A 24,612-nucleotide genomic window follows, 5' to 3' on the forward strand; every position below is an offset into this window, starting at 1 on the left:
TTGTAATCCTCAGCATTGGAGTTGGGGCCTGGGTGGGAGGTGATTGGATCGTGGGGGTGGTTTCTAATGGTTTAGCACCATCCCCCTAGTGCTGTCAAATTCTCATGAGATCTGGTTGATTAAAAGTGTGTGGTATCTCCCCGTTCTGCTCTTCCTCCTGCTCCAGCTGTGTGAGATGCTTCCTCCCTCTTTGCCTTCTACCATGTTTGAAAATCTCTTGAGGCCTCCCCAGATGCTGAGCAGATGCCAGCATTTTGCTTCCTGTACAGCCTGTAGAACTGTGAACCAATTAAGCCTCTTCTCTTTATAAAATACCCAGTCTCGGCAGATCACCTGAGGTCAGGAGTTCGAAACCAGCCTGGCCAACGTGGTGAAACCCCGTCTCTACTAAAAATACAAAAAATTAGCTGTGTGTGGTGGTATGCCCCTGTAATTCCAGCTACTTGGGAGGCTGAAGCAGGAGAATTGCTTAAACCCAGAAGGTAGAGGTTGCAGTGAGCCGAGATCACGCCATTGCACTCCAGCCTGGGCAACAGAGCAAGACTCTGTCTCAGAAAAATAAATAATAAAAATAAATAAATAAGTAAATAAATTACCTAGTCTCAGGTATTTCTTTATTGCAATATGAGAATGGACTAATACATGAGGAGAACTGGTCAGAAAAACCAGTGAAGACGTGTAAAACTATGCTTTAATATAAAAAACATATACTGAACTATTATCTCTGAGTATTGAGTTTAGTGACGATTTTTATTTTAGTCTTTACAGTTTTCTGCATTTTCTTTATTTTTAAAATGTTATTGGGCAGGTAGTGATTTTAAAATTTAAAAATTTCTTAACCACTATTAAATTTCTTATAATGGAAGTTAAAGATACATTCCCAAAATTAACTAGAAAAAAATTATTTTTAAAAGAAATCCCAATAAATATCTTTCTTTATCATATGTTTCTGCTAAACAAGGATATATTTTTATTTACTGTGGCAGACTGCAAAAAATGGCCACAAATGTGTCCCACTGCTATATGCAGTCATTGTTCAGTATGACTTTGCAGCTTTTCCATTAAGAGGGGGAAAATGTTTCTCTACCTCTTGGATCTAGTCTTGGCCATGTGACTTGCTTTGGCCAATGGGACATTAACAAACGTGACACGAAGGAGTCTCACTCTGTCACCCAGGCTGGAGTGCAATAGCATGATCTTGGCTCACTGCAACCTCTGCTTCCTGGGTTCAAGCGATTCTCCTGCCTCAGCCTCCCAAGTAGTCGAGATTACAGGCGTGCACCACCACACCCGGCTAATTTTTATATTTTTAGTAGCAATGGGGTTTCACCAAATTGGCCAGGCTGGTCTCAAACTCCTGACCTCAGGAGAACTACTGGCCTTGGCCTCCTAAAGTGCTGGGATTACAGGCATGAGCCACCGCGCCCGGCCAAAGACTTAAAATTAATGTTTGTTGACCAGGGCTTGTCCTCTCTTTGAGGCCATCAAATGAAGCAGCCGAGGCAAGCCCACCAGAGAAGGAGAGATCACTGGGGAGAAAGCCAGGTCAGGTGAGTGATACCATCCAACACCATCTAGCCCTAGTGGAGCTGGTCTTGATCAGAAGAACTCAAAGAATCACTAAAAAACTTTTTTCAAGCCACCAAGTTTAGGAAGTTCTTTTTCTCCCAGGAAAATCTTAACAGATTTTTTTTTTTTTTTTTTTTTTTTTTTAGAAAGTAGATAGCAGGTGCAAATGGTAGGGAATAAATGAGGTCCAAGTCAATAAGTGAATAAATGCCATTCTTCGGTTTTTATCCCGGACTTTAGCTTTCAGGTGTACCAGCATTTCCTCACTCTGGCTGCATGTTAGAATCATCTATGGAACTTTTTTAAAGTACCAATGACAGGGCCCCATCTCCCAGGCATTCTGAATACCTGGGTGGTGGTGGGGCCCAGACATTGGTATTTTTAAAAAATGTCCTAGATGGTCAGGTGCAGTGGCTCACGCTTGTAATCCCAGCACTTTGGGAGACCAAGGCAGATGAATCGCCTGAGCCCAGAAATTCAAGACCAGCCTGGGCTGGTCAACATGATGAAATTCCATCTCTACAAAGAAGAAGAAGAAAAAAAAAAAAAGCCAGGCATGGCACTGGCATCCCAGCTACTTGAGAGGCTGAGGTAGAGGGATGACTTGAACCTGGGAGGCAGAGGTTGCAGTGAGCCAAGATTTTACCACTGCACTCCAGCCTGGGTGGCAGAATGAGACTATGTCTCCAAAAAAAAAAAAAAATTCCTACATGAAAGCAATATGTGGCCAAGGTTGAGAACACCTGTTTTTTGCTTTTTTGTTTTTTGTTTTAAAGAGATAGAATCTCACTCTGTGTCCCAGGCTGGAGCACATGGCGTGATCATGGCTCACTGCAGCCTTTACCTCCTAAGCTCAAGTGATCCTCCCACCTCCGCATCCCAGGTAGCTGGGACCACAGGTGTGCACCACCATGCCCAGCTAATTTTAAAACTTTTTTGTAGAGCCAGGGTCTTGCTATATTGCCTGGGCTAGGAATACCTGTTCTTCATAGAAGTATTTTATTGAACATCTTTTTATAAAGATAATACATTTTTTTCTTTTTTTTTTTTTTTTTTTGAGACAAGGTCTCACTCTGTCACCCAGGTTGAACTACAGTGGCTCAATGACAGGTCACCACAGCCTGGACCTCCCCAGACTCAAGTGATCCCACCTCAGCCTCCCAAGTAGCTGGGACTAGCTGGGTGTGCCACCATGCCTGGCTAATTTTTGTATTTTTAGTAGAGACAGGGTTTCACCATGTTGCCCAGTCTGGTCTCAAATTCCTGGGTTTGAGACAGCCACCTGCCTTGGCCTCTCAAAGTGCTGGAATTACAAGCGTGAGCCAGCACACCTGGTCCAGAGATAATACTTCATAGTATTATCTATAGTACTAAAGCACCAAGTATTGTGTCTCAGTAAGGAGAGAGTTTAATTTTCACCAAATACAGCAACTTTCTTTAAGTCTTGGAGATTTTCAAAGTGCAGAAAAGTTCAAAGAAGTAGCCAATTGTTTATTTTCCAACTCCCTCAAATTAGCTAGTGTTAGCATTTTGGCATATTTACCTTGTGAGTCTTTACTTATTTTCTCTTAAAACTATTATTCTGTAACTTGTGCCAAATAGAACAGTGGTTATTAGAATAATTTCAAATAATACATAAAAGTACAAAAAACAAAGATCAAATTTAAAAAAACACATTATGAAATCTAATACCTACAAGTAACAATCATTAAGAAAGCATAGGCTGGGCACAGTGGCTCACGTCCGTAATCCCAGCACTTTGGAAGGCCGAAGCGGGCAGATCACGTGAGGTCAGGAGATCAAGGCCATGCTGGCCAACATTGTGAAACCTTGTCTCTACTAAAATACAAAAAAATTAGCCGGGCGTGGTGGTGCGCGCCTGTAATCCCAGCAGGAGGCTGAGGCAGGAGAATTGCTTGAACCGGGATGGCAGAGGTTGCAGTGAGCCAAGATTGCACCACTGCACTCCAGCCTGGTGATAGAGCAAGACTCCATCTCAAAACAAACAAACAAACAAACAAAAAAACACATTAAGATAGCATTATTAAAAAAAAGAAAAAAAAAAAGAAAGACTGTTAGCCAGGCACAGTGGCTCACACCTGTAATCCCAGCACTTTGAGAAGCTGAGGTGGGTGGATGACTTGACACCAAGAGTTCAAGACCAGCCTGGCCAACATGACGAAACCCCATCTCTACTAAAAATACAAAAATTAGCTAGGTATGGTGGCCGGCGCCTGCAGTCCCAGCTACTCTGGAGGCTGAGGCACAACAATGACTTGAACCCAGGAGGCGGAGGTTGCAGTGAACTGAGATTGCACCACTGCACTCCTGCCTGGGCAACAGACAGAGACTCTATCTCAAAAACTAAAAAAAGACTGTGGCTTATGCCTTTCCCTCCCCCGTCTGCATCTGGAACTGACACGGGTGCTTCCCGCTGTGGCGTTGTGTGGTGTGCTGTGCCTCTTGTTTCTAGGGCAACTGTGAATAACATTAAAGTTTTCTTCTAATGGCAGAAAACAGAGGGAAGAAAATACCATTTCCTAAAACATCTTCCTGCACAAATAAATACTTCCACGTCAGCTCATGACAATAATGTAACTATTAAATAGCTGACTAACCTATATTGAACATAGATTGAAAACAACCTTTCACAAGGGACCTGTACCATTGAGATATAGGTGGTTTCCTTACATTAAATGAGGTGAGGCATCACTCATGTACACGTTTATCACTTTGATCGGTTTTTGAGTTCAAAAACTGCCTCCTTAGGACTTAAGTTTTATTGGATTCCAGAAATGAGAGAGTATGTTGTTTGCAGCACTTGAACATCAAGTAGTAAGCTTTTTTTTGCCATCTACTTATTCAGATGTGTTTGTTCACAGCTTGACGTAGGTATTTTGCATTTCAGGTGGCATTTCCTAGGTTTTACTGACTCTTTCAAATAAAAGTACAGCATTGATTTGCTTCTCACAGCAGGGTCGTCTCTTTCACTGAAATCAACAGAACACAGTATGCCCTGTACTGTTTTGTTTGTAACAGGGGTGGGGAGTTCTTTTTTTGGGGGGGTGGCGGGAACGGAGTCTCGCTCTGTCACCCAAGCTGGAGTGCAGTGGCACAATCTTGGCTCACTGCAAGCTCTGCGTCCCGGGTTCACGCCATTCTCCTGCCTCAGCCTCCCGAGTAGCTGGGACTACAGGCGCCCGTCACCATGTCTGGCTAATTTTTTTGTATTTTTAGTAGAGACGGGGTTTCACCATGTTCACCAGGATGGTCTCAATCTCCTGACCTCGTGATCCACCTGCCTCGGCCTCCCAAAGTGCTGGGATTACAGGCGTGAGCCACCGTGTCTGGCTGGGAAAAGTTCTTAATGACTCCACTAGACAAATTTACATCTTGCCCTGGACACAGTGCCTTCTTCACCTTCAAAACAAGGCACCAGGCTGCACCCAGCTGGATATAAATCAAGAATTCATTCGCAACTTGTAAAACCTTCCCTCCAATTCCATGTAAGAGCAGCCAAATAAGAAATCATGCTCACTTAGGACTCTTGTTTAATTTTAACCCCTATTTACAAACCAAGACAGGTCAAAAGTTGTTGAAGGTCAGTGGTAAATTCCATTTGTCGCTGCATGTACTGGAGTATATATAGACTGCGCAGTCTGGGAACTAAGTCCTTATCTATTGCAAGCCTAATGTTTTATAAAGAACAGCAGGGCAGATCTGTTTACAGTCTTATTCTACAAATATGAAGAAACACCTAAATAAACTTTTAGAAAGAGGGAAGACATGGGAGACAGAGTCTTTTGATGTGCAGGGGAAGCTCTCCCCGTTCCCTGACCACAGAGAATATGCAGAAATACAGGGAACCTAGGCCTGGCACTTCTTCCTGAAATACCCATTTAACCTGGACATTTGGATGAAAAGCCCTGGGCTTCAGTTAGAAGTTACACAGCGACACAAAAACACACACATCTAATTAATGGAGTCGGGACAATTGTTAATCTTGAACGTGTCTGGGAAGGAGCCCTTGGTGGGTAGTGGGTTCTAGGAGTACCAGGAACATGGTTTCTTGGGCTGCTTATACAGGTAACAGTAATGTAGAAATTCAGTGATCTGTTCAATTCTGTTATGTGCAGTTTTCTGTATATAGGATTATATTTCAATAAAAAGTTTACAAAAGTTACAGAGTAGACAAAAATGTAATATTCAAATAACTTTGTAAAATAATAATGAGACTTCAAAGAAATGTTGGCCTCTTCAGTGGTTTGCCCTCGTACCCTCTCCTCTGCCCAGGGCCAATTTAGGGACTGCAGTAGCAGTTTCCAGTATCCAGTTTTCCGGCATCAAGAGCTTTACTTTTTTTTTTTTTTTTTTTTTTTTTTTTTATAAGACAGAGTCTCGCTCTGTCGCCCAGACTGGGGTGCAGTGGTGTGATCTCGGCTCACTGCAACCTCCGTCTTCCAGGTTCAAGGAGTTCTCTGCCTTAGCTTCCTGAGTAGCTGGGATTACAGGCGCCCACTACCATGCCTGGCTAATTTTTGTATTTTTAGTAGAGACAGGGTTTCACCATCTTGGCCAGGCTGGTCTTGAACTCCTGACTTCGTGATCCACCTGCCTCAGCCTTCCAAAGTGCTGGGATTACAGGTGTGAGTCACTGCACCTGGCCAAGGGCTTTACTTTTAAATACTTGAATATTTTAGAAACAGAATTATGGACATCTTCAAATCGATACCAATGACTAATATATTCAATTTATAGGAAAAAATAAACCATTGAGCCATCTGTAAACCTAAGCAGAGCTTTTCCTGTATGAATTCTGATAAGAAACCATATTGGGGCCCGGGCGCGATGGCTCACGCCTGTAATCCCAACACTTTGGGAGACCGACACAGGCGGATCACGAGGTCAGGAGATCGAGACCATCTTGGCTAACACAATGAAACCCGGTCTCTACTAAAAATACAAAAAATTCGCTGGGCGTGGTGGCGGGCGCCTGTAGTCCCAGCTACTCAGGAGGCTGAGGCAGGAGAACGGCGTGAACCTGGGAGGCGGAGCTTGCAGTGAGCCGAGATCGCGTCACTGCACTCCAGCGTCTAAAAAAAAAAAAAAAAAGAAATCATACTGGGGTGTTGTGGCATGCTCACCATGACACTCTTGTATAATCTGATTGATTGGTGGCAAGTTTTGTGAGTCTGTCACATGTGTTTTCAGAATAAAAGTGGAACACACTTTTGGTTGTTCTTGTTCTTCCAATTAAGTTCATGGTGTTTCTACTATTTATTCTGAATCCCTGATGTTGCAAAATCAAAGGTAAAAAAAGTACAAGTTTAACTACATAATTAAATGCTGTACTTACTTTAGTTTATTACCCCAAATGAATAATATTACTAAAAACAGCCCTACTTTTTAAAAAAAAAAAAAAAAAAAAAAAAACAGGCCCAACTGCTTCTGTTATTTATAGGAAAAACAAATAACATGGGAAAAGAAAAGCAGGGCAAAAGGAACCAATACTCAATAGATATTAAAACTACCAGAGGGCTGGGCACGGTGGCTCATGCCTATAATCCCAGCACTTAGGGAGGCCAAGGCGGTTACGTAAATCGCTTGGGTCCAGGAGTTCTAGACCAGCCCAGGCAACATGGCAAAACCCCATCTCTACAAAAAAATACAAAAAATTAGCTGGGTGTGTTGGCATGCACCTGTAGTCCCAGGTACTCACGAGGCTGAGGTGGGAGGATTGCTTAAGCCTGGGAGGTGGAGGCTGCAAAAAGCCAAGACTGCACCACTGCACTCCAGCCTGGGCAACAGAGTGAGATGCTGTCTCATAAATAAATAAATAAATAAAAATAAAACTGCCAGAGGATCTATGAGAGACACTCATAATCACCTTGTAACATGCAAAGGACATTCATTTAATAGAAAAGAAAGAATAAGCAGCGCTTTTCCAGCCCCCAATGGCTACATACTCTATGATAAAAATATGACGTTCTGGAAAAGGGAATTTTGGGGACTGACGGAATTGTTCTTGATGATGGTGGCGGTGGATGCGTGACTCTATGCCACTGTCAAAACACGTGGAACTACACACTAAAGAGAGTGAACTGTATGTATATAAATCAAAAAATACAAAGAGGCTGCTTCAAAATCAACAACAATGTAAAACAGAGTGGATCTCCTTCACGGTAAATGTATACATTTAAAAAACTGTATTATATAGTATATCTATAAGACTTTGATGTGAGTAATACTAATAGGTACTCTTTTTCCATAAATTCTGAACACTTCTTAAGAATCCTGTCATTCAAACCCATATTTCAGTATTAGTATAGATACCAAAATATTCATACTGCCCCTTTGCTCCGATATCTATTACGTTTCAGAAAGAAATTATAAGAAGCACTAACTATATAAAGACTATTATCTTGAAGGACTTAAAATCCCATCTTTATGACCAAGTTCAGCTGCTAAATCATGCAACACAAACAAATCATTTCATCTCCTTGTGCTTGGTTTCTCTGATTTTAAACGATGAGAGTATTCCTTCCAACCCTAGCACAGAATTACCCATTCCACTTCACAAAATCATTCTGTTATTCGTGAAGGAGCCTGAGTTTCTGCTTCTTTCGTATCTTCTACTAAAAAAAACTTCATCGCCACAAGCTTCCTCTTTCTATGTGCCAGGAGTGATGCTCTTGGCTTTAGAATTAATGACTTATAAGTTATTAAAGAGTTCATCATTCATGGTTCACAGCATGTGCCTTCCCCTCCCTTGCCACCATGAGATTAGCGGTTATTATCATTCCTTGACTGAGAAAAGCAAGTGTGGAGAGTTGAAAAGATCTGTTCAAGACCGTAAGCTACAAGAAGCCATGATGCGAGCCCCGTACCCTTGGAGACAGGGGAAGCTACCGTCTTCATTCTACCATAGCTCTCAATTCTCTGGGGACCACTGGCGGACTCTGAAGGTACATGGCCTCATGTCTAATTCACATGGCACACTGTCTCCTGCTCTTACCTCCGCTGGGATACAATGGATGGAAGCTGATAGGGAGATGGGCAAGATGCCCCTCAGTGAAACACCCTGTTTCAGTCTGGTTCAGGTGCTCCCTCATTCTGATGGAAACAACACCACATATTTTACCGAGGCGGAAAGAGAGAAGATTCAGGTTATTTGGGAATTGTAGGTGTTCTCTTTTCAAGAGTCAATTAACATTGGCCTAGGATTGTTGTTGGCTACCTGTGTTTCCTAGCGTTGCAGTGCATGAACTGACGTGCCTATGAACAGCGCACATGGTACAATCAATCCCATTCACCACCCAGAGCAGTTACTCTGCTCCTCTCACTCCTTGTGCAGGATGAGCTCTGGTAGTATGGCAACCTGAGAGATGGAGGGAATTCAAGCTGCTTTTGTTTGAGTTTCAGAAAATCTTCCAGATCCTTTGGAGTAGCACTTTGGGGTATTGCATTTTTTCTAGTCCCTTAACAAGGGGAAATTGTTCATCGTTAATTTTCCCCTTAATAAGGGCAATTGGAGGCCAGGCGCGGTGGCTCACGCCTATAATCCCAGCACTTTGGGAGGCCAAGGCAGGCAGATCACTAGGTCAGGAGATCAACACCTTCCTGGCCAACATGGTGAAACCCCATCTCTACTAAAAATACAAAAAATTAGCCAGGTGTGGTGGCGGGTGCCTGTAGTCCCAGCTACTCAGGAGGCTGAGGCAGGAGAATGGCGTGAACCCAGGAGGCGGAGGTTGCAGTAAGTCGAGATGGTGCCACTGCACTCCAGCCTGGGCGACAGAGTAAGACTCTGTCTCCAAAAAAAAAAAAAAAAAAACCCAACCAAACAACAACAACAAGAAAAACAAGGGCAATTGGGTGGAATAAATACAAAAGTTATTTACACTTCCTAGGCACCATGCACCATTCCAGGCACTTGATATGTATTCATACATTTCATTTGCACAATGGTAGGTAATGTTAGTATCTCCATTTTACATACACAGAAACTGAGAATCAGAGAGATAACATAATTAGCCTCACGTCACACACACTAGGAATCTGCAAAGCTGGATTGGAAGCCAAATGGTCTGGCTCCAGAGGGTCCCTTCCCTCCCCAACACTGAATACACCACACTAGCCCCGTCCAGCTCAGTGTCCCTGGGCACACTGAGAAAATACTCTTGGAAACAAGGGGAAACGTACTATATTAAGAACAATCAGAGAGGTGAAGCTATGTGTAAGTACTTGGTACTCAGTTTCCTCCTTTGGTCAGAATTTTACAGCACAAAAATCACTCCCATGCACTGCCTATGGTGGCTGGCCTGAGTTCTAAATTGTGACAGTAGTGGTGGTTGGCATCCAGATGTGGACACGGTGATCGTGACAAAGAGAGAAATTCAATGCCCAGAGGCCATTGTTTCATTAATCCTACCGTCCACAGTGTAATATAAATAGGAATGTCATGACATTAATATACTGTAGAGAGGGAGAAGGGGGAGAGATGGAGGTGATAACAGGATTAACAATGGCTGAGCTGGGAGATATATCCCCATTGCTGTAACTCTCACAATGATCTTATGAAATTGGAATTGCCCTCAATTTACAGATGAGTTAGCGGAAGCCCATGTTAAGATAGGTTCATTGCTCAAGATCTGACAGCAGGTAAATAAAGCCTAAGTCTGCCTGCCTCAAATACTTTTGCTTTTTCACTGCATGCTCCAGAGTTAAAGCAAAATAATACAGGAATCTCTTCTGAAATGACCTAGCCCAATTTCTTCATTTTACAGATGAGGAAACTGAGGCCCAGAAAGGTTAAGTGACATGTCCAAGGTCAAACAGTTATTTACAGACAAAGGCTAGAACTTAGAACAGAATTGTGTAGTGTGGGTATCTAAGTCACAAGCCTCTCTTACACAGTACTTGAAAGCACTTCAAAAAAAAGGAAATTAAACATTCACACATGGCTCATAATCCTTATTTTCCATTTGCTTAGTCTAGTCTTCTTAACTGTGCAGTGTGAAGTGTTTAAAAAGTCAAAGTTCACGAGCTACTGTTCCAATCTTTAGTGTCTTCTGGGGTCATCAACACTCATATCCTGGCCGGGCGTGGTGGCTCACACCTGTAATCCCCGCACTTTAGAAGGCCAAGGTGGGAGGATGGCTTGAGCCCGGGAGTCCAAGACTAGCCTGGGTAACACAGAGAGACCCCACCTCTAGTAAAAAAGCAAAACAACAACAGCAAAAAACCCCTCACAGCCTTGGAGCCACCCAGAGAGTCTTCTGGCCCTTTTACAAATATCTTTGAAAAGAAATGTTAGCAAGTCATAGTCACTGCTATAAGACTGTCTCCAGACCAATTCCAGATCTATTTTATGGGGTGGAAGTTGAATTGAGACAATTCCTGGCCGGGCATGGTGGCTCACACCTATAATCCCAGCACTTTGGGAGGCTGAGGCAAGCGGATGGCTTGAGCTTGGGAGTTTGAGACCAGCCTGGGCAACATGGCAAAACCCTGTCTCTACTAAAAATACAAAGAATTAGCGAGGCATGGTAGGGCACACCTGTAGTCCCAGCTACTTGGAAGGCTGAGGCATGAGAATTGCTTGAGCCCAGGAGGCAGAGGTTGCAGTGAGCCGAGATCATGCCACTGCACTTCAGCCTGGGCGATACAGTAAGACCGTGTCTCAAAAACAAAAACAAAAACAAAAGGCAATTCCTACTTTCTAATAAATTCTCAAACACCTTGAAAACTTTCTTTAATGTCCTAAAGCCAAAATTAACTGAGGCTCAGTTTGGTTAAATAACTTGTTCAGTGACTGACAAGCTGTTAAGTAGTGAGGCCTAGGATTCAAAAGGTCTGTCCTATTCCAAAGTTTGTATTCTTTCATCCACATCACACTGCAAGACTAAAGACCTCATGCAAAGTAACCAGGTTTAATAACTGAGGCATCTCAAATTAAATTACAGATGTGAAAAATTAACAAGAACATTGAATCTCACAGACAAGCCTCTGTGAGAATACGCAGTAATGGAAAATACATTCAGATTTGGCTGAAGGCAAAATATCATCGTGTCAATTCTATATTCAAACATACTTTGGACTCACTGTCTTTTTTTTTTTTTTTTTAATAGAGGAAGCAGAATATTCAGTCTGGAGAAGAGATGAAAACAAGGGAACTTTAATGGTTAGAGGCATATACAAGAAACAGTGTACCCCACTAACCATACAGTGGGATACCAGTGTACCTCACTAACCAATTTACTACTCTTAGTACCATACTCCTTCCCATTTTTCCTCCAGGAAAAGGAAGGCCAAGAGAATGGAAATCTTTTTTTATTTTGAGACGGAGTCTTACTCTGTCACCCAGGCTGGAGTGCCGTGGCGCGATCTCAGCTCACTGCAACCTCCGCCTCCCAGGTTCAAGTGATTCTCCTGCCTCAGCCTCCTGAGTGTCTGGGATTACAAGCATGCACCACCACGCCTGGCTACTTTCTGTATTTTAGTAGAGACGGGGTTTCACCACGTTGGCCAGGCTGGTCTCGAATGCCCGACCTCGTGATCCACCCGCCTGGGCCCCACAAAGTGCTGGGATTACAGGTGTGAGTCACCACACCCGGCTGAATGGAAATCTTAACAAACCACATTCTGCCTCTTACTTCGAATGCCTAAAGAGCTTGTGCTTGTAGATTCAGCTTTGTCGCTGAAAAACAAAGAAAAAGAAAACTCAGTCTGGTTCATGTAGTATATCCTAAAAGTTGAAGTTGGATGAAAATATTTTTACTTTTCAGTGAACTGTTATTACGGGATGTGGAGAAAGCCTTAGTCTGGAATATCAGAATTTTGCACTTTCCTTGCAAAGAGGAAGCTACTCATTTATGAGAATCATAGAGTCGACTCAAAGATTTGTCATACATTTTAGGTTTTTTTGCTTTGAGTTTGCACAACAAGTTGATGATTGTTGAAACTGGCTGATGGGCACATGAGGATTACGGTACTGTTCTCTGCACTGTGGTGTGTGTTTATAAGTTTTTCTACTAGAGTTTAAAAATTACTCCTGTGCAAAGAGGATGGGCAAAATTTGTTTTAACATTGAGGAGGTTGAACACTCAAAATGGGAAGGATGTGGCCAGGCCAGTCAAAACCTATATAGAATAATTGTGAAAAGGCTCTCATTTTTTTCAGATCTTGGCTAGGTTGATTTCCTTTCCCAAGGAATTATATTATGACATCTTAAGTCATTTCTGGAACATGATACAGCTTAACAAAATAAAGCAATCCAATCAACCGGCCGGGCACGGTGGCTCACGCCTGTAATCCCAGCACTTTGGGACACCGAGATGGGCAGATCACGAGGTCAGGAGATCGAGACCATTCTGGCCAACACAGTGAAACCCTTTCTCTACTAACAATACAAAAAATTAGCCAGGCGTGGTGGCGGGCGCCTGTAGTCCCAGCTACTTGGGAGGCTGAGGCAGAAGAATGACATGAACCCAGGAGGTGGAGCTTGCAGTGAGTCAAGATTGTGCCACTGCACTCTAGCCTGGGCGAAAGAGTGAGACTCCGTCTCAAAACAAACAAACAAACAAACAAACAGACAAACAAAAAAGAAACTAAAGCAACCCAATTCCTGCTCCTTTCCTGTGATATGATGGATTTCAAAAACAGATAATTGACATCCTTCATGTTTTTAAGGAAACACTCTTCTAATGGATAATACACACTTCATAGTGTTATGTATGGGGTAAGTGACACTTTTTGGTGGTCATAAAAATTACATCAATAAAACTAATGGAAATCAAAATGATCAAGAACAGTATTCCAGTCTGGGCAACATAATGAAACCCCAACTCTACAAGAAATTAAAAATGAGCAGGGCGTGGTGAGGCAGGCTTATAGTTCTAGCTACTGGGGAGGCTGAGGAGGGAGGATTGCTTGAGCCCAGGAAGTTGAGGCTACAGTGAGCCATGATCACACCACTGCACTCCAGCCTGGGGAACAGAGCAGGGATCTTGTCTCAAAAAAAAAAAAAAAAAAAAAAAAAAAAGAACCAATATCCATCTGAACATGTCAATTTACTTAAAGTTTCACACATTTCCTCCTATCCATCTTTGGGTACATCTATATCTAGTTTTATATGGTTGGTGAGCCATGGCATGGACATCCTTCCATAGTGAAATTTAAATTGCTTTTATTCAACGCCTTGAGGATCTCATTAGTATAGGAATACAAGACCACATTTAGGTTTTTCTTAATAAATGTTCACATTAATAAGTGGATAAACACTTAACCTATCATTTTACCCCATTTTTAAAATTTAATTCTCAAAACATCCTTACTAAGTAGCCATCATTATGGTGACTACAAAATGAAGAGTTTTAGGTTCAGGGTACACAAGGTCATCAAACTAATGGAGATAAAGCTAAAATTCAATATTGGGTTTGTGTCACTCCAGAGTCCATAATATTTCCTTAATAGAGTACTTCCCAAACATCAGTCATTTGCATACCACTTTCATGAAGTCCGCCATATGCAGTCAACACCAAAAGCCTTTCCTTATATCAACTAGTTTTTATTTTTACTGGTGGTTGGAAATGAACAGAATCAGCATTTGCTGCAAATCTATATACATGTGGCAGTCTCGGTAAAAGATGGTCCGAGTCAGCAGTTCTCAAAGTGTGGCCCCCAGAGGAGAAGCCTCAGGATAACCCAGGAAGCTGTTAGAAATGCAAATTCTGTAATGGGACATGGATGCAGCCGGAAACCATCATTCTCAGCAAACTATCGCAAGAACAAAATCAAACGCTGCTTGTTCTAACTCATAGGTGGGAATTGAACAATGAGATCACTTGGACACAGGAAGGGGAACATCACACACCAGGGACTATTGTGGGGTGGGGGGAGGGCGGAGGGATAGCATTAGGAGATATACCTAATGTAAATGACGAGTTAATGGGTGCAGCACACCAACATGGCACATGTATACACATGTAACAAACCTGCACGTTGTGCACATGTACCCTAGAACTTAAAGTATAATAAAAAAATAAATAAATAAAATAATAAATAAATAAATAAATAAATAAGTAAATAAAAAAGAAATGCAAATTCTGGGGACTGCTGAATCAGAAACTTCAGGGTAGGGCCCAGAAATCTGTGCTTTAACAGGACCTGCCAAAGATTCTGAGGCATAGTCAAGCCTAAGAACCCCTGTACTATATGCATTAGCTTATTTAATACTCATAAGTTCTCTGGGAACTAAGTACTATTTATTATCTCCATCATCACAGATGAGGAAACTAAGGCTCAGCATAAACTAACACCAGTGTCACACAGTTAGCAAATATTGGGAGGACAGACTTATACTATGTCTGTCTCCAAAGTCATTTACCTAATAGCATGTGGGCTCAAACAAAGGATGGAAGGAGATGCTTTTGTATTGTGTAGAGAGAAATAGGGTAGAGATATATATTTTCAAGAGATAATTTAGAGGTCGAGTATATATTGATTATTGTACTATGTACATTAATATATACATGTATCAATTATATATAGCTTTGATATACAACTAATATTTTATTGTTTTTAAAAGCCATCGAAATGCAATACTTCGTCTAAAACAAAGACAACTGTCTAGGTGCGATGGCTCACACCTGTAGTCTCAGCACTGTGGGAGGCTAAAGAGAGAATCAGTTGAGCCCTGGAGTTTGAGACCAGCCTGAGCAACATATCAAGATCCCATCTCTACACAAAATTTGAAAATGAGCCAGGTGTAGTGGCGCATGCTTGTAGTCCTTGCTACTTGGCAGCCTGAGGCAGGAGGATCACTTGAGCCCAGAAGGCTGAGGCTGCAGTGAGCCAAATTAGTGGCACTGCACTCCAGCCTGGGTGACAGAGGGAGACCCTATCTCAGAACAAAACAAGGACAAAAACAACTGCTGCTTTTAAACCTGTAATCCCAGCACTTTGGGAGCCCGAGGCGGGCGGATCACAAGGTCAGGAGATCGAGACCATCCTGGTGAACACGGTGAAACCCCATCTCTACTAAAAATACAAAAAATTAGCCAGGCGTGGTGGCGGGCATCTGTAGTCCCAGCTCAGGAGGCTGAGGCAGGAGAATGGCGTTAACCCATGAGGTAGAGGTTGCAGTGAGCCGAGATTGTGCCACTGCACTCCAGCCTGGGCGACAGAGCGAGACTCAGTCTCAAAAACAAAAAAACAAAAAAACAAAAAAACTCGTATACAATTGGTAAGGAATGACAGGAAGATGAATGAGCTGGAGAAATGATCTTGCTGGTTTAGAATTGAATTCATGATCAGTTCAGCTTAGTAGATGTTTACCAGCCATGATTGTACTTATACTTAATTCAATATTCACTTTTTATATATTTTATGCTAATATATACTTTAATCCAATTTGTCTTGTTTTATAAAATGTTGTTCTAGAGATTAGGAATTAAGAGCAAATTAAGGCTGGGCGTGGTGGCTCATGTCTGTAATCCCAACACTTTGGGAGCCTGAGGTGGGCAGATCACGAGGTCAAGAGATTCAGACCATCCTGGCCAACATGGTGAAACCCCGTCTCTACTAAAAATAGAAAAAAATTAGCTGGGCGTGGTGGCGGGCACCTGTAGTCCCAGCTACTTGGGAGGCTGAGGCAGGAGAATTGCTTGAACTCGGAAGGCAGAGGTTGCATGAGCCGAGACCACACCACTGCACTCCAGCCTGGTGACAGAGTGAGACTCTGTCTCAAAAAGAAAAAAAAGAGCTACTTAAGAGTAGCGTTTCCCAATTATTTCCTTTTTAGGGGTGGCAAGCAGAAATTTTAGGGTACAGATTCTCCAATGAAGGAGATGATCCTTCCCCAATAGTACAGTGGAGCCAGTGGCTGGAAACATCATAAATGATTCTACAAATGGCTATAGCCATTTGTTTATTCTGTCAATACTTTATAACCTGCCTAAGGTTTCTCTACCAGGAGCTCAGCATCTTATGATGTAGACCCATCAATCTAGGTGCTCAAGAGCTGGGATACATTGTAAATCAAAATCTTCCCCTGTGATCCTACCTGAATTACTGACCTGGGAAGAGCCAAGAGCGCTTTACAAAGGTTAAATAAGCCAAACAGGCCCATATCACTAACACAATATTTTGAAAATCATGTTCACATTTATTATGCTTACTTAATATTATCTAGCTGTCCAAAAATATTATTTTAAGAGTCCGTTCAATGGATACAAATCTATGGAAGTATTTGTTTTTGTGGAATTTCTCCTTCAGCCAGAATTTATCTCCATATTGACAAGACAAATACCAGTGTGGATTGTCCTCCGGCCCCCTAGCGTTATTACAGACCCGAATGTCCTGGTGACGTTTGTTAAGACATGATTCTACCCCATTATTCAACGTTTATAATTCTCAGTCACCGGTCCAATCAGCACGAGTGAATGCATCCTTTGTGGTCCTAGAAACTGAATTCAAAGTCTGGGCTGATGTACAGAGAACACAATGCATACTTTGAAAAAGACTGGGACTGATCCAGCCACACCCAGATGTAAGGCCCCAGTGACCGTCCTGCAGAGAACATGTACCTTCTAAATAGCTCAGTGTTTACAGTTGTTGAGAGCTGGAGAGATGTTGTGAGTTTCTTTCTATTGTTGTCTCTTCTTAGCCTCTCATATTCTTACAGCCTTGGTTTTTTTTCCTAAGCCAGCAATTCAGGAGAAGTCTACATCAAATTAAGTCAGAAGAAGCCCAGTGCATGAATGTGAGTAGCCCGGGAGTGGTACCAGCAGGAGGAGGGAGTGGGTGGCAGGTGTGGAAGAAACTCACACCAGGTGCAAGGAAGGCAGAAACTAAGTGGAGGCGTCTGCATACGCCACCTGCAGCGACTTTCTCTTGGCATCAGAATCCGAATGCATCATGGGCCCAGGTTGGTTGTGTGGGAGCCAGATTTTCTAAGGACAGACTCTATCCCATTAACATTTTATCTGGAATAAAGTGGGGCTTGCTAATTCGCTCAGGACTCTCTCATATTTACTGACATCATTTCTTGGCCTGGCCATTGTGGACTTTTACCTACTGTTTCTCTAATCCTTACTACCAAAAATTATCCCCACCCTAGGTACCCGGTACACTTTCATATGTTCCGCCCATCTTCTCAGAACTCTCCAGCACATTCCTGCCCCTCCCCAGACCCTTCCACACCCATCCAGCACCTTGCATATTGTCAGATCAGGCAGGTGCATAGTGATGCATGCAGAATAGAAGTAGTGGTGGAGAACACAAAGAACAAAAGATGTGACTTTTCTTACGCTTAAGGAGCTCAAATACTGAGGAGGTCTGGTAGAAGAGCTATTCAGTTAATAGGTGACTACAATTCAATGCTGGCAGCAGTGGCATTAGGTCCAGGAGAACCCAGAGTTGAAACACAACGATCTGGGAGGGAGGTGATCAGACATGGCTTCCAGAGGAAGTGACTTCCAAGGTGGGCCACAAAGGATGAAGAGTTAGACAGAGTTAGACATAAAGGATGAAGAGTTAGACAGGACAGGCATTGGACAGGAAGGGCATTCTTTATGAGAGGATGTCATAAAAAGCCATTAAAAAGTAGGTGAAAATTAGACCGGGCGCCGTGGCTCATGCCTGTAATCCCAGCACTTTGGGAGCCCGAGGCAGGCAGATCATGAGGTCAGGAAATCGAGACCATCCTGGACAACATGGTGAAACCTGTCTCTACTAAAAATACAAAAATTAGCCAGGCGTGGTGGTGGGTGCCTGTAATCCCATCTACTTGGGAGGCTGAGGCACGAGAATCGCTTGAACCTGAGAGGTGGAAGTTGCAGTGAGCTGAGATCACACCACTGCATTCCAGTTTGGCAACAGAGCAAGACGCCGTCTCAAAAAAAAAAAAAAAAAAAAAAAAAAAAGGTGAAAATTGCAGAAGTGTGTAGGGCTAAGTAGTTGCTGGAACAGAAAGTATGAGGCATCAAATAAAAAGAAATGAGGGTAGAGACAGAGGTGGTGGGGGGCCAGGTCCTGGAAGTCATGCCACATGAAGAGCTTAAGCCTGGCCTTTTTTTTTTTTTTTTTTGAGACAGAGTCTCACTCTGTCACTCAGGCTGGAGTGCAGTGGTGCAATCATGCTCACTGCAGCCTTGACTTTTCAGGCTCAAGCAATCCTCCTTCCTCAGCCTCCTGAGCAGCTGGGACTACAGGCATGCACCACTATGCCCAGCTAATTTTTAAATTTTTTGTAGACAGGGATCTCACTATGTTGCCCAGGCTGGACTCAAAATCCTGACCTCGAGCAATCCTCCTGCCTTGGCCTCCCACAATATTGGAATTATGGGTGTGAGCCACCTTGCCTGGCCAAGACTTAAGGGTCCTTTTAGATCAGGAGAAGCCATTATAAAGCCTGGAGCAAGGGAATAGCGGGTGTTCCACAGCCAGAGTTCTGCACTTCATGGCGGTTGGATGCTGTGGGGCAAAGGTCCCTGGTAACTTTCATCCAGAAAGTTCCTTGTAGCTAGCTTTAAAAATGCTTCAAAGTAATGAAAAAAGAGCTTCTTAAATGTCTGCATATGATGTATTTAAATAAAGGACACATTTTACTGTATTTTGTTTCTCACAGACAATATGGCACCTAAAATGAGGACCATTTTTCCTTTTCCGAGTATATCCGTAGTGAACTTGAAGTCCGCATATAATGTTCTCCACATGTTTAATCAGTTGTATTGTCTATAAACATAATAAGGTACCTCAGGAAAGATGTACAAGGAAGTATTAACATTGGTAGCTGATGGAGTGAAAACTTTAAAAATTTGGTACCTTTAAAACCTTTAAAATATATTTCCTATTGTTTTTAAAAAGCTAACTTAAAAATTTATTTATTTATTTATTTTGGTTGAGATGGAGTCTCACTCTGTCGCCCAGGCTGGAGTGCAGTGGCACAATCTCTGCTCACTGCAACTTCCACCTCCCTGGTTCAAGGGATTCTCCTGCCTCAGTCTCCTGAGTAGCTGGGACTACAGGCGCGCGTCACCACGCCTGGCTAAGTCTTGTAGTTTTAGTAGAGACGGGGTTTCATCATGTTGGTCAGGCTGATCTCGAACTCCTGACCTCGTGATACGCCCACCTCGGCCTCCCAAAGTGCTGGGATTACAGGCGTGAGCCACCACGCCCGGCAAAAAAAAAAATTTTTAATTTTTAATTTTTTTTTTTTTTTGACAGAGTTTCACTCTGTCACCCAGGCTGTAGTGCAGTGGTGCGATCTCGGCTCACTCAATCCCTGCCTCCCGGGTTCAGGCGATTCTCCTGCCTCAGCCTCCCGAATAGCTGGGATTGTACAGACACCCGCCACCACGCATGGCTAATTTTTTTTTTTGAGACAGAGTCTCGCTCTGTCGCCCAGGCTGGAGTGCAGTGGTGCGATCTCGGCTCACTGCAAGCTCCGCCTCCTGGGTTCACGCCATTCTCCTGCCTCAGCATCCCGAGTAGCTGGGACTACAGGCGCCGCCACCTCGCCCGGCTAATTTTTTGTATTTTTAGTAGAGACGGGGTTTCACCATGTTGGCCAGGCTGGTCTCAAACTCCTGACCTTAGGTGATCCACCCGCCTCAGCCTCCCAAAGTGCTGGGATTACAGGCATGAGCCACGCTGGGATTACAGGCATGAGCCACCCAGTCCGGCCAAAAAAATATTTTTTTAAATAGTGACAGATATTCATGAAAAATTTTTTTGCAAGTGGTTGAGGTGAGGGAAACTTAATCCAATACACTCTTATGAAACAGTCAGTAAAACTTAACACTCAACCATTCAAATCTGCCTGGCTGCTTCTTACTCCCCAGCTTCTGAGAACATCAACCAAGGGCCACTTCCCATTGGCACTGGCCCAGACCAAAGCCTGCTCCAGACGGACCCAGCACACAGTACAGAAGCCTGTGAGGGATGGTGGTTCCTTCCAGAAAGGACGCCTGGTGACTCTCATGAGCACAGTGACCCAGACAAGCCTCACATACTTGCTGTCTACACAGACATGCACACACCCACACCACACAACCACACCACACATACACACACACCACACACACACTACAAACACATACCACACTACAAACACACACACACTACAAACACACCGCACACTACACACACACTACAAACACACACCACACTACAAACACACTGCACACCACACACTACACACCACACACCACACTACAAACACACCACACACTACACACCACACACACTACACACACACACCCCACGCACATACACACACACACACACACCAGACACATACATTGCAAACACACACCACACACCATACACACACCATGCACATACACCACACATACTACACACACCCACACCACATCTCACATACACCACAAACACACTACAAACACAAACCACACTACAAACACACCACACACTACACACACACCACACACACACCATACACATACCACGCACATACACCATACATACACACCACACACACCCACACCACACAACCACACCACACATACACACACAACACACACACTACAAACACACCACATACATACACACCACACACACACACACCCCCACACACTCCACACACACACTACAAACACACCACACACACACCCCACACACACAACCACACACACACCACACACACACATACTACAAATACACCACACACACACCACACAAGCATATTGGGACACCACACACACACAAACCATATCCCTGCTAACCTCATCTCCAGCTCTAAGTGATCAGGTGAAACTTCCTTCCACAGCCCTCCTCATTTTTTCTGAACACCCTCAATCCTTTCTCTTTTTTGGAATTCTGTAGGAAATTTGCTTTAGATATATGGGAAAAAAGAAATAGTCATTCCTTCCTTTCCTAGTGCAAGAGAAACGGCTCACACTTCAGACCACACAAATGTGGGGTCAGATTCCAGGTTTGCCTAGGAAAAGCTATGTGAACAATGTGAACATACTATTGCTTCAGTGTCTCTAAGCCTCATGTTTTTCATCTGTACGTGAGGTTAACACGATGACTTCCTATCATTAAAAGGAATGATGTAAGCTATCACCAACTATACCAGCAAAAATAAGATTAAATGCCATGTATGCAATATTTACATGTGTTTAAAATTGGTGATTGTAAAGAAAGGGTTAACACTCACACCATGATAAATGTTGGTTCACTGCCCCTCCTACAAGTCTTTGTGACCTGACAGTTTAGCATCTCTGAAAATGAACTGCTCATGAGATAGCATAATTCTCTCGTCTCCAGCCACCTTGCCCATCCTCTTTCTGTCCCTCTCTAAGTAGATTTTTGTGACCACCACTCTAGTTTAGTTCTTACGAATGCCGTGTTATTGGGGACCTTTCTGCATTGAGTCTACTTTCAGGCATTAGGTGGCTTCAAACAGCACTCGAAAGTATGCCAGTGATAATGACACTAGACATAAGAGCTGGGAGTTATTTCAAGAATGGCAGGCAGGTGTGTGTGTATGTGTGGCGTGGTTGTGTAGTGTGTGTGTGTGTGTGTGTGTGTGTAGACATTAAGTATGTGAGGCTTGTCAGGGTCACTGTGCCCATGCGCGTCACCAGTCACCCACAAGCATGCTGGGTCACTGTTGAAAACAAGCACATGGGGACACACGGGAAAGATGTAATGCAGGTCACAGACCACCTATGGGAAACAGAGTTTAGAAAAGAAACCCAGTCCTGAACCAAAGAGGGAGCTTGGTGTTATCTTCTGCCTCAGCTGCCTGGCATACCTTGGACGCTTTCCCAAATTAACATAAACAACTGAAGACTGCACAGTATATAAAAACAATAAGCTGCAAATTGGAATTTCCAATAAAAACCTATGACTTAAAAATTGAGAACTCTCTTTGGATCATCTGTAGCTAGATTCTCTCTCTGTATGTTTCAACTCATTGTTACCCCCTCCTCCAGACTAAAATATCAGGTTAGATTTGTGTAACCGAGAAGAGCTGAAACCTGGCTACTTGTTCAGATCTTAAACTAGAGATATTTCAGCCAGAATGATGATTTGTGAACATCCGAAGCAGCTTCCAAGATTCTAAAATCAGTAAGTACCCCTGTAACAGCTCCACGAACTTTGAGCAATGGGACTGCATCAATGAAAACGATGTTTAACATCCATCTGAAAGAAACATCACCTATTTCAACTCATAAATTCTAGAATGCTTATTTTAAAAGTTAATTTTGTTATGTTACAGTTGTGTTTATCAAGGACTATGAAAAGCATTAATTCAAAAAACAGTTAAAATTCAGCAACTATGTAATCTAAGTTAGTTTTACTGGGGCGACTGCAGCCAGCATTTCTTAGATCACTATATCACACATATTGATAAGACAACGGAGTCAACAATAAACTGTTGCTACAAGCAACCAAACTAATAGTTTTCTAAGTATTTAAATTTATTTCATAATAATTTCAAATGAGTCAGTTCTCTAGGTGAGCAGAATGTTAGCAAACTCAATCTATCAATCAGAATGGAAATTAGTACCTACCTGAAACCCTATTGAGTGTCACCCAGAAATGCTCATCAGGACTATAGGTATCTTTTGACCATTGTAGCAGATCAATGGCCCTTTTGTCATGGAGAACAAAGTTGACAAACTCTCTGGTAAGCGCTACATAGGCAGTGCCAAAGTAGATGGTCAGCTGATGTGGAGGTGAAGTTTTCAAAATATTAGTAGTTTTCACAAAAGAGCCGCCTTTATCTGTATGCTCTTGGTGGACATATTTAGTTCGCTTAATTGCATGGTCAGGAGGCAGCACCCCTGGGGTGATATTTTTCCCTTTAAATCCTTTCAGATGCTGAACTATCTCCCGGTTGGTTTTCAGGGGGAAGTCTTGTCCACAGGTGTTGATGACATACTTCCAGGGAACCTCAGAGGCGACAAGGTCTTTCAGACAGTTCAGATCAGCCTGGAGTCTGGAAATTCCTGCATAAACCACAGACTCTGTCTTTGAAGCAATGAAAGCATTTTGGAAGCAACTCAGTAACTGCCTCACAGATTCCTTAAACTCAGCTGGGGCTTTCTCATCCACGTGAACACAGTAGGCATTTTGGGGCATATAGATAGCCCTAAAGAGCCTTTCAAAGGTATCAAAGTCTTTATGGATGACCGTGACATAGGCCAAAGGGAATGCAACCTCTTCTTCTGAAAGGGGACTTGTGATGTAGTGATTCTGGGTCAGGTAATCCTTGCAAGGGACACTTCGCAAAGGTGACGGCAATATATTTTCCCACAAAAAGACTGGCTTTTTCTCTAAGGCGTGATTACAGGCAGTTTTCCTAAAATATCTTTCACTGGAACTGTTCAGCTTCTCGTAACTTTTTGACGGGCTCAATTGGCTACTGTAAAATCTCACAAAAATGACCACACTGAGCAGAATGAAAGCAAAAAAGCAGTACCTCCAAAAGTTCATTGTTTTCACTTCCCTGGGGAAGCAATCTCTTCTTTTCAGGGGATGAGAAATGATTGGTGTGAGAGGCTGAATTTACTTCTCTTGCCAGTCTTGAATTTCGACAGCTTCTCCAGAGAGCTACTTGCTTTCCTGAATCCTTTAATCCTCCTGTATCCTCTGCTTCAGTGTCTCGTCCATCCTTTTTGGATGTGCCTAGAGATGCCGTGCATCCCTCTTGCACTTTGGTCTGCAGTTCCCCAGGGCTGAATCCCTGCTGTTTGTAGAGGCTCAGCTAAGCCCAGCCCAGCCCAGCCTCCAGGAATCCTCCTCATTTACATATGAAATGCAAATTACGTTCTGGAATGGAATGACGGGTCCTTTTCACTGGAGCTGTTTCCCTTGCTTCACCCTCACTGCCTTCCCCTTCCATCAATCTCTTTCGATCTGATCTCCCTTCTCACGCTTTTTCCAAGCCTTCTAGAATCAGAGGCTCTATTTTTTCTGGCTAGCCCCACAACCTGCTGGCAGTCCTTGGAAGCTACAGCATTTAAGGATATCAGCTTCTCTGGTTTATTTCTCTTCCTGTTCTCT

The 24,612-nt window shown here is 43.0% G+C and overlaps 1 protein-coding gene across 7 annotated transcripts in view; it reads right to left on the reverse strand.

Annotated features, from left to right (window-relative positions):
- Positions 1-24,612, reverse strand: part of GCNT2 (glucosaminyl (N-acetyl) transferase 2 (I blood group)) — a 109,134-nt gene that overhangs the window by 20,770 nt on the left and 63,752 nt on the right. The window contains exon 1 of one of the 7 annotated variants that reach the window (XM_005554069.4): positions 23,118-24,272. The exons of the other annotated variants lie outside the window; for them this stretch is intronic. Within the exon in view, the coding sequence (XP_005554126.3) occupies positions 23,118-24,042 (925 nt within the window). The 5' untranslated portion in view covers positions 24,043-24,272. Of the gene's footprint in view, positions 1-23,117; positions 24,273-24,612 lie in introns of those variants that run through there. 7 annotated transcript variants of the gene reach the window in all.

Source organism: Macaca fascicularis, chromosome 4, assembly GCF_037993035.2.
Source record: "Macaca fascicularis isolate 582-1 chromosome 4, T2T-MFA8v1.1".
Lineage (NCBI taxonomy): Eukaryota > Metazoa > Chordata > Mammalia > Primates > Cercopithecidae > Macaca > Macaca fascicularis.